Source organism: Phaenicophaeus curvirostris, chromosome 4, assembly GCF_032191515.1.
Source record: "Phaenicophaeus curvirostris isolate KB17595 chromosome 4, BPBGC_Pcur_1.0, whole genome shotgun sequence".
NCBI classification, from domain to species: domain Eukaryota; kingdom Metazoa; phylum Chordata; class Aves; order Cuculiformes; family Cuculidae; genus Phaenicophaeus; species Phaenicophaeus curvirostris.
In genome coordinates this window covers 5,780,348-5,791,513 of record NC_091395.1, presented here as the reverse complement: position 1 = coordinate 5,791,513, position 11,166 = coordinate 5,780,348, and the positions used below count along the sequence as shown (strand labels likewise).

The window sequence follows — 11,166 nt, the reverse complement described above, 5'->3', positions numbered from 1 at the left end:
TTTTGCCCACATAGCCATTTTCTTTTCAGTTTCACCTAACCTTTATCTCTTTAATTTGACCTGTTTTTCAGCGCACGGGCAGCAGTACTGTGCGTAACTCGGCAAATACACCTGAGACTGTTGAAAAGTCTAAGCCCAGTGGGATGAATTAGAGAATTCTGTGAATTCTGAACTCTGTGGATTTTTTTTTTTTTTTTTCATTCAGACAAGTATGGCCACGTTCCATCTAGACATTTTGTTTTATTTTTTGTTGTTTCAATGGTGGTAGGAAATGTTCATTCTAGGTCAACACTATTAAAAATTGGTATTTTTAAGTTAGACACCTAAAAAAGCCAGGTTTAGGCTCTCCAAAATAAGGCTTAATTCTTATTAGTCCCCAGTGTCTGCAGCTCCCATAGAAATCAAACAAATACAGCTTTCCATACTTTGACATGTTTTTGTTATCGTTAAACAGACACTCATAAAAGTCAGACAAGCTAGAATCAAGTTTCACATGAAATTGAATTGACATTTTTTCTTAATAGGATCTGTGTAATTAGTGATTACCAGATGCGTTTTAAATGTGTGAAATGCCTGCAGGAATGGGAATTCTGAGTGGGGAGGGATGCCAGACACCTCAGATCTTCTCCTGGCAACCTTTCATTTTAAATTTCTGCTCTGCCCATGGATGGAGTATGTTTTCTATAAAATGTTCAGCTGTGGTTTCACATTAAGTTGATGTTACCAATAAAGGGAGTGACTTGTAATTGAAAACTTACTTGCTTATAAAATAGCAAATACCACTTTATTACAATGGTCATGCTGCTGTACTTACGATAGGTGTTATGAAACCTGCCAGCTTTCTACTTGCGGCAACTGTCATAATGCTATTGTTTGTCATTTTGAGATCAAGAGAAGGATAAGACTTCTAGGCTCCTTTTCTCACGTTCTAGAGATGTCCCACATAGCCTGAAAAAAACATCCCCAAGGCTATTACCAGCCTGCAGCACACGAGCAGAATGATTCCTCTGGATGAGCTGCAATTGCCTCTTCCTTTGTACCATCTGCTCTCCCGTTTGTGATGGAGAGGTGATGGTACCTCATAAAATTAGAAAAATCCTGCTTTTTTTTTCCTGTTCAGAGTTTTCAATCAAAAGGTAATATCTAAATGTGGACTCCTTACAGTTGCCCTGATATGTGTCCTCTTCTGTGAGAGGGATGATTTTCTCTTCTCTCTGCTGGGATGGAGGAGGTAGATTCCTGGCTTTCTTGTCAGCTGTTTATGGTAAATGAAATGGAAAACAGAAATGTAGGCAAGACATGGATATCTCTTCTGACTGTAATTGTGTACTTAAATTTTTCTTCCTCGATTTCCCCTTAAAGTTTCTTTTTTTTTTATCCCCTCCTTGTTTCTAAATAGATTCACTGTGAGCAGCTCAAAAGGAAGAATAAAGATGCAGCAGATCATCTAGAATTGTGCCCTCATCAGTGTGTTGACATGGAAAGGTATTAACTATCTTACTTTTACATGGGGAAGCTTCTTTTATTTATATTTTTTGAAGTAATTTACATTACATAATTGGAAATACTAGTTGAGTGTTTCCTGCACATGTCAATCAATTCCTCTTCCAGGGACTCCGGTTAATACTTTTGTCCTGCTTTGATCTGTCCTATGGAGATCTGCATCAGTTCTATTTAAATAAGTGAAATGTGCAAATTTTCTGCACTGAGAAGAGCTAAATCATAGAGAATAGTGTAGTTTGGAAGAGACCTCTGGAGGTCATCTGGACTGACTTCCAGGTGCTGGAGCACCTTCCATATGAGGACAGACTGAGAGAATTGGGCTTGTTCAGCCTGGAGAAGAGAAGGCTCTGAGGAGATCTTATAGTGACCTTCCAGTACCTGAAGGGGCTACAAGAAAGCTGGGGAGGGGCTGTTCATAGAGGCTTGTGGTAATAGAATGAAGGGGAATGGGTATAAACTCAACAGGGACACAATCAGGCTTGATATAAGGAAGAATTTCTAGAAGTCATGTGGTGGCTACAACCTCTAATGAGGCTGTGATGATGGCAGTGCCTTTCTGAGACTGTCAGTAAGTAGTGAGGAGCTTCAAGGAAATGAATAGGGGTGAATGCTTCAGTGAATACCGCTGTATTCAGCAAGATACCCTCTGGCCAAAAAAAAAGGAAAAAATTTGAGGTAACTGAGAATGATTAAAAAGTAACTTTGAAAACTGTTACATGTATTGTGTGGATTTGAGAGATAAAGTGTTTTATGGTAATTGTAGATTGTTTTGGGAAGCTCAAGGAATACCCTTCCCTTCGTTTTCCTGTAAGAAATATTTTTTCCCAGGTTAGTTTATTGTGAAATAACTGGATTTGAAATCCCTTGCAGATGGGGATTTCCCATTTATTCAAGTCCATGGGAGCTAGTGCCAGTGTAATTTGACCACAACTTGTCTCTAAGTAGGGAGGCGCCAGGTTTCCATGTGGTGATGACATCCCTGGTGAAACCTTATGCCAGTTGTTGGCAGTTCTAGCCCTGGACCTGTGCCGTAGACAGCCGTGCAGCGAGTTTCCTCTGCCTTCCAGCTTTGCTGCCTAACAGCTAATACAGGCAAGACGTTGGCTTGACTTAACAGAGCTGGTTGTCCTCTGTCAGCTACTGTACCTTAGATTTCCTGGCTGTCTTTCCAAATGGTGTTGATTTATTTATTCTGCTTGCACTGTTAGTAGATAACTGAAAATATCTCAGGTTTGTGTGGAAGACAATGACTCAGATGAATCATTGAATGATGAATGAGAATGAATTGTTTTTCCAAGGGCACAACTCAGCTGTGTGCCTGGGCCAGTAAAGCATTAGTGACACATCCACATCCTGGCTAAGGCTGAACAAGGAGGCAAAATGGACTGTGCTTAAGTTTTGTTCTCTTCATGGCGATGCCCAACTTGTAAAAAGAAAGGATAGTGCTCTAAAATACCTGTTAAAAACGTCAGCTATGTAATAGCATCAGAGTCACGGCTTTCCACAGGAATGAGTATGTGTAAGATCTGAACAGACTCATGGTGCTTAAACTTTATCTATGGAGTGAGCAGCCAGTCAAACTGTGTCTGTGAGGCAAACAACCAGTCCAGAAAGGGCTGCAGGAGGAGGACAATGTCAAAAAGGTGCCTGCTGAGTCTAGAAGAGTGCCCTAAAAGGGGTACAAGCTTTTCTAGGTATTGGTCTTCATAGAAAAAGAGCAAGCACTTAAAAACATGTAGATTTGTCTCCCTTCTTGTTTTTTAACTCTTGGGTTTTGGTTCTTTCAACACTTCCCTGCCATCTCCCACCAGCTTTCTGCATGTGTGTGTGTCAGCAAGGGAATTTGTCTGCCGAGAAACACACGCTACTTGGTGACTCTGATTGACCAAGCTTTCAGTTTGATTGATTTTCATGGCAAAACTTCAATTTTCTTTCCACTAGTGATCCACACGCAGCTACATGAGTCCTGGGTGATGAGTCTGGGTGACAGTGCTCTGTTCACTGCTTCTCCAGAGAGACAGTCATCTATAACTTCCTCATGGCTCATTTAAAGCTGGAGAAAGTTGTTGAAAATAATCTAATTGGCTTTCCTGAGGTTTGAACTAAGCCCAAATACTGTCCATCAGGAAGAAATTCAATTATGGTCTTGGTAGTATAATTAAGCAGAAGACCCAAGGGAAAGGGGGAAGATGATCTAAGGGCTGGAGCACCTCCCATACGAGAACAGACTTAAAAAGCTGAGGTTGTTCAGCCTGGAGAAGAGAAGGCTCCAGGGAGACCTTAGAGCAGCTTCCAGTACTAATAGGGGGCTAGAGGAAACCTGGGGAGGGGCTCTTTTTAGAGAGGACAGGGTGAGGGGGAACAGTTTTAAGCTGTAAGAGGGGAGATTTAGATTAGATCTTAGGAAGAAATGTTTTCCTGTGAGAGTGGTGAGGCACTGGCGCATGTTGCCCAGAGAAGTTGTGGCTGCCCCATCCCTGGAAGCGTTCAAGGCCAGGGTGATTGAGTCTTTGAGCAGCCTGATCCAGTGGGAGGTGTCCATGACCATGCCAGGGGACTTGAAACTGTGTGATCTTTAAGGTCCCTTCCAACCCAAACCATTCTGTGATTCTACGATTCCTGAGTCTAGAGTTCAGAAGTGAGGCGGCAGCATTGTAGCCCAGTCCCAAAGGACAGGAACCTCCAGGCACAAAGGGGAGTGGCACCATGTGATAACTAACGTGCCATTTAGCGTGACCCAGCGAGTCATAGTCTTCTTGCATATTGCGTGTTTGTTAAGGGGAATGGTTGATCTGGGAGACACAAAGTGCCTGTATATCAGTAGCTTTACTTCTCTCTTTGCTGAGACAGAACAGATTATAGGTGCAGCTTCAGTTAATCACTGGCCCTTTTTTGCTTTTGGCTTAATTTCAGAGATACCAGATGTGTTTCCATTAAGAACATGCACCTCTTCTGTTGTTGTGATTTGTGTAATTCCTAAAATTAAGCAAAACTATTAAAGAATAATTGTTTCTGTTCACATTAACAGCACACAGCTTCTCCAGATGTGGCATTTGACAGCCAAACAGCTGCTGGCTATTAAATGTGCCTTAAAAGCCCCATTCCTTTGTCGTAAAGGGAACAGAAGTGTAGGAAGTTTATGGGGTGATAGGCAGATGTTTTGGCTGCCTCAGATTTGAGCGAAAGTTTAAGTGCTTTCTCTGCTATAATTGCTGCATGTACACGTTTTAACCCCTATCATACACCTTGCCTTACAGAGCTCTCTGCTTGGGGCTGTAGTAAGATTATATCTAATCTCACACTTACCTCCCAAGCAACGTTGCCAGCACTTTACTTGCAACATCTGGGACATCTCACTCCAAAGACAATGCCGTTCTTCTGCTAGGTGGACCTCAGTCGCTCATGGTGCTTGATTTTCCAGCTATGCTTTTGAAACACTGAGTGATTATTTTTTTTTTTGGTGCAACTTGAATTAAAAAATTAAGTTGGAAATAATTTGAAATAATGTGTTACCTTTTTTTCCCCAAAAAATTCTTTTAAGGTGTATTCTCTTAATTGTCAAGGGCAGGTGTTCTTTTTGTGTTTGTACCAACGTAGTACACTTTATGCCCAATAGACTGCTTTTTATAGTGGTACATGAGGTGGAATGTAGAACTAGTGAAGCTGAACTTCAAGAGATCTGGCTCAAATTCCCAAGCCTAAACTCTGAGCGGAGATCCGCTCGCTTGGTGTTGAGTACTGGAAAAGCACTAATGATCCTCTGGGAGCTGCAGCGCATTGTAACTATTCTCTATCAGCTCAGAATCTACTGAATTTGTTAGAGTTCATAAGGCTGCAAAATGTTCTTTTCTGTAACAAAAGTCTTTTTGGTTTGTTGGCAAAATTGTGTTCTTCCCATTGCTTGTTGGACCAGGAATTCTTTATTGTTTAGTGTTAACTGGGTAAGATTTTAATATAAAAATCTCGATGTAAACCCCTAACAATTCTACAAAACTGAACTGAAAGAGAGCAAAAGTCCTGTAAAATCATATGGAACATAAAAGAATAGACTAGTTCTACAGATGTCATTTAAAAAAATTATATGCCTAATTTTATTCCTATTTTAAGTCAATTTCTAGTTCAAATTAGATCAAGTATTCTTTAATTCCAGTCTTGCTGTCTACTGCATTCTGAAGGCCTTTGTCTGCAATGAATTGTGTTATCATAAACAAGCCAAATATTAACTGAAACAGTTTGCCTTGATGTTTGCCATATTTTTAAATTTATCCAAACTCGTTCATCTTCCATAATTCAAATGCAGGATTTTTTTTCTTTCCATAGATCTACTCCTTAGGCTTAGCCAAGCAAGAATCCTACATCCCTAATGCCCACCCAAGGGGATGAAGCATGTGTTTAACCCCTAGACTCTGGAATTCATTTCCCATCAAAAGTATGACTCTGTGGTGTTGGCGTCTGGCTGTAAATCCTGGCTTAAAACCTTTTTTCACAATAGTTTATGGTTTATATTTGTGCTTTCACCAATCACAGGAGAACGACCCCAGCACACCAGCCTTAGAATTATTATTTCAAATAGAGTTATAAGCCTTTGGTATCAATATTTTGCAGTAAATGCCTTAGGATATGTTGTAGGCTTGTCCATTGTTGCCACGTAACTGCTATTACTAACTAATAATGCCAGCTTACAATTAAAACCAGGGAAAGCGAAGAACTCACAAATGGCACCAGCTGCAGAGCTGGGACTCTGCATGGGGCTTCTACCTGGCCATTTGATAAACACTTATTTCTTTGCTATCAATTCCTGCTGCTACAAGCCTGGTGTTGGTCTCTTCTCCCAAGTAACAAGTGATAGGAAGAGAGAGAATGGCCTCAGGTTGCACCAGAGGAGGTTTAAGTTAGATATTAGGCACTGGCAGAGGCTGTACAGGGAAGTGGTGGAGTCTCCATCCCTGGAGGTGCTCAAAACCCATATAGATGTTGCACTTCAGGACATGGTTTAATAGACATGGTGGTGTTGGGCTGTCGGATTGATCATCTTAAAGGTTTTCCAGCCTCAATAATTCTGTGATTCTAAGCCCAAAGCATGTGGCTTATCAAAAGAACATGGGGCAGGCCATCAGGAGCTAAAGTGGTTACTGGTCCCTTATGGAAGCATGTATCAGTGGGAATTGTTCTGTCTTCTGCTGCTTCTCCTGAACAGGAAAAGATGGACTGCAAGGAGGGCCCTTGACGCTATTAGAAGCCATTTGTGTCCACACCTCATGCTTCCTTTCTGGTGTCATCACAGTCTGGCTTTAGTGAGAGTTTTGGGCCACATATAGGTTTTCCTCTGGCTCAGTTACGTGCATAATTTAATAATATTCCCTATGCATGCACAACCAGCACTTAATTGCCTGACCCTGGGAGGACAGACTGACCAGCGTAGTTTTATTTAGCCGGGTGGTGTTGATCTATGTAGGAGTTTCAGTCCCATTCACGTACAAAGCATGTGGCTGGGCACAATTTTTATTCTGGCTGCCAGATGAAAAACTGAATTGCTGTAAAATAATTAATCATAAAAGCTGATAAAGCCTAGAAATTGAAGTGGTACAAAGATGCACTACTACAGGGCAAAAAGTGAAAACCATTCTAAAGGCCGCTTGGTGAATAGGTGAAAGAAATGAAAATAGCTTCAGTGCAGAGCAGAGCTAGTCTCTAGCAGTGAAATCCTGTATGGATATGGCAGCTTGCAATCCAAAGAGAATAGATCTAATTTCTTACTCTTAGATGACATGGCTGGAAGGATTCTGGTTACTACTTTTCAGATAGGACATGGAAATTAGGAGTAGGGTTGGTCTCTCTCCTTTTCCTGCAAGCTGCTAAAACTTGTGCTGGGAGACCAAGTTCCTTCATTACACCTTAGAAATTACATAGAAAAGGTATAATTTGTCCCATATGACCACATGAAAGTACTCTTAATATTCTGGAGATTCTTTTTCAAAACAGAAAAGCCCACATCTCCCAGATCTGAATGGATTTCTTTTTTTTTTTATTTTTTTCACCTAACAGATTGCCTGTGTGCATAATTTAATTATTAAAACTTGAAATACCTAATTTTAGAGAAGGCTGGAAACAACTTAGAACAGTGAGGGTGTTAATGGTGCAGAAACGTGCCTGTGAACTTCACAAAAGCAAAAGCAGTTTTGCAAAAATTGCTTTCTGCAAAAGCTAAATGCTGTATGCCCTCTAGAGCTCATCAGGGAAAGCTCCGATAATTGTCAAGAACTCCTTTATTCTGGGGTAGCTCCTAATCATCAGCGTTATGGAGTTGTATTCAAGCACTTGGATCATCTGTGCACTGTAAAATGGACTATACACCAGATATGATTAACTTTTTACATCACAATAAATATATCCTTCCAGTTATGAAACTGGACAATATAAAAATACAAATAAACACAGTAATAGTTTCTGGTCAGAAGACCTCAGTCTAAAAACTGAGGGAAAACCAAAAGGGACCAAATTGCTGCTTTATTTTGAACAGTTGTCTTAGTCTAAGCTGCTTTACTTGTCTTTAAAGAGTTTTAAGAAACCCTGCTTCCACCAAACTGGCTGGGTGATAGTTTGTAGTAGAGAGGTAGTGAAGGTAGAAAGTGGCTGTAGAGGAGTTAGACTCTGGCTGGCTTTGCTGCAATTGGAGCAGGATTTGTGACTGCAACACTGGGCAATGAGCAAAATACCTTTACCAGAAGCCATTTGTAGTGTTTTTTTCTCTCAGCTAAGCAGTAAGCTGGTTAATCTGCTGGTCTCACACAGGAGGTGTGTGGAGGTGTGTGGAGCCAGGGGAGAGGAGAGCAACTACCCTCCCTGCCTTTGGTTGGTTGCCTAAGCACAGATAAACCCAAGTTTTGAAACCTCAGTCTGAAAATATTGGTCTGTGGCTTGAGCAGCTGTGTCCAAAATCCCTCAGTACTGCTCAGTAACATTTCACTGTGCTTTACTTAAGTTCTCCCTTCCTTTTGCCGTGTTGCAGCCGGGCTGCAGCAGTAATTTCTCCCTTACTATGTAAATATAATTTCACGCAGTCTTCCTAAAACTACACCCTGATTGACTGCTTCCGTGCTGTGGCTTTTCAGTTTTTCTGAGCATCCTCAAATGTGTTAAGTGCTCTGCACAGCATATATTTTGAGACCTCATCTGGAGCCCTGAGTTCACTTCTGGAGTCCTCAGCACAGGAAAGACATGGATCTGTTGGAGCAAATCCAGAGGAGGCCACAGAGATGAACTGAGGGCTGGAGAACCTCCCATACAGGCTGAGAGAACTGCAGTTTTTCAGCCTGGAGAAAAGGACCTGGAAAAGGTCTCTCCAGGGAGACCTTATAGTGGCCTTCCAGTCCTTAAAAGGGGCTACAGGAAAGCTGGGGACGGGCTCTTTATTAGGAAGTGCAGGGACAGGATGAGGAGTATTGGTTTTAAGCTGAAAGAGGGGAGATTTGAATTAGATCTTGGGAAGAAATGTTTTCTTGGGAGGGTGGTGGAGGCACTGGCCCAGGTTGCTCAGAGAAGTAGTGGCTGCCCCATCCCTGGAGGTGTTCAAGGCCAGGTTGGATGGGGCTTGGAGCTCCTGATCTAGTGGGAGGTGTCCCTGCCCATGGCAGGAGGGGATGGAACTGGATGATCTCTAAGGTCCCTTCCAGCTCAAACCATTCTGTGATTCTATATCAGTTCCGTTATACAAAGCAATCTTAGGCTGCATCAGGCATAAGTGTCCAAAGGAGCTGAAGATGCTGTGTTCCAGGGAAATGCACTTTAGAGAACAGGGGTGTAGCTACTTTTGTTGTGAAGTTTGCATTCTGTGGCTGATTGAATAACGAAGGCTACAAGCAGAGAGCTTGGTCATGCTGCTGCCTGAGAATTTATTGTTCAGGAACCTTAGCACAGAATTGCTTAAAAAAAAAAGTGCCACTTGCGCTGTGCTATCCACAATCTTGCAATATTTAGCAAGACGGAAGAGGGCTGGATTTCATTTGCAGGGTTCATTCTTTTCCTTCTGTAGTTCTCTTCGTGAGCTGTGTGCACCCGTGCTGCCAGAGCTCACCTGCCACCCACACACAGCTGAGGCTTTGAAACTGCCATGGGCGTTCGGAGCAGCTGCAGCCTCCTGCACTGCTGTGAGCTCCGTGAAAATGTGCATCGAGGGCTTTCTGTTAACAGTCATGGCTTTGAATGGGAGCTATGGCTGCTTAAAGTTGTCTAACAAAGACAATACTCTCTTCAGCTGGGTGCTGGGTTTGAACTCATACTAGTTGCTATGTTGATATAAAGAAAGAAAAATTTAGTATGAAGAAATATCTTTCTGCAGAGAAGAAAAATTATGTGATGTGTTCCAGTGCTTCTGGACCTTCCGGCTCTAAAACAGTTTCCTTTTCCAGTTTCCCCATGGCATAGGTCTAGCCCTCGAAACGCATCCAAGAAGCACTTTTTTGCTATGAAACTTCTTTTTTGGTGCAGGCAGGCTGCGTGGCAACTCTGAAACTGCCATGGAAGTCCAGCTTGTCAACCTACTAGGCACCAAGTCAAAACAAAGCTCTGGAGTTTTATTTCATTGCTATTGTTGCGATTTTCTTGTAGTACCTCTGCAAGTGATTTTACATTCATGCTTAATGAAAATACATTTCTGTTATAGTCTCTGTTTTGTAAATATCAGGAACTAAATAAATCATTTTATACTATCAGCACAAAATTCAGCACACGTATTTACTCTTATGGTTAGGATGGGTGAGTTTGTTTATTGGATAATTTTATCTACTACCCTTCAAGAGTTTCCTTGGAACCTACAGTGCAATCCTTGTGGATTGCCTGTCTAAACCATAGTAAGTATAACTGATTCATTATTACTGCTTTCAGTTTATCTGTTAGTTCAAATGAAGAATTTAGTGTTTTCTGCCTCAATTAAGAATTAGTCTTTCTATAACAGGTTGGTAGTACTTCTGAGCCTTACAGTTTGCTTTCTGGTCATGCATTACTTATATTTAGAGTTGGTTTAAACTGATTAGGAAATGAAGGTCTGAGATTGCAAAAGTCATGGGTACTTCTTGAAAACTTAGATTGGGTCTAGGGCTTTTTGGTGTTTGTTGTAATTATGCCTCAGTCCATTCTCTCAAAGTCACATTCAACTGTTACAATATATTGAGTGAATCAGCCCTAATTGCTTGCTAGTTCTGTGAATTCAGAGAAAGAATTTAAGTGCACGTAAGTCCTGCCTGTCCTTAGGAGAAAATAATTTTCCGACCAAACAAATATAATTTTAGTGTTCACAAACAGCAATTTTTTACAAGAAATTAATGTTTTTAAAAGGAACTTTCAGGGAAAATATGGAAAATGCATGTCAGGTATCTGTGACAAAATGTTACAGGAAACAAAATGTGCCAGGAAAGAACTTTGTGAACTGAGCATTTAGGTTTGGAGTTCGAAACGAATTTAACCATTCCGATTGCATTTTTGTTGAAGTTGAATGTAAAGGACTTGAAATTGCCAGTGGATGGGGTTGAAGGCACATGACTGTCTTCATATCATCCCTGAAGGTAGTAGAATTCATACAAGGTAGTAAAATTCATAAATACTACTTACAATATTTTAAATGAATTGGAGATTGCTTGTGTGACACTGCTGTGGGGCTCCCCACTG

General features: G+C 41.2%; 1 protein-coding gene across 1 annotated transcript in view; it reads left to right on the top strand.

Annotated features, from left to right (window-relative positions):
• Window positions 1-1,399: 1,399 nt before the first annotated feature.
• NDNF (neuron derived neurotrophic factor) overlaps window positions 1,400-11,166 on the top strand; it is an 88,398-nt gene continuing 78,631 nt past the window's right edge. Inside the window, exon 1 of the mRNA XM_069855199.1 lies at window positions 1,400-1,485. Within this exon, the coding sequence (XP_069711300.1) occupies window positions 1,478-1,485 (8 nt within the window). The 5' untranslated portion in view covers window positions 1,400-1,477. The remainder of the gene's footprint in view (window positions 1,486-11,166) is intronic.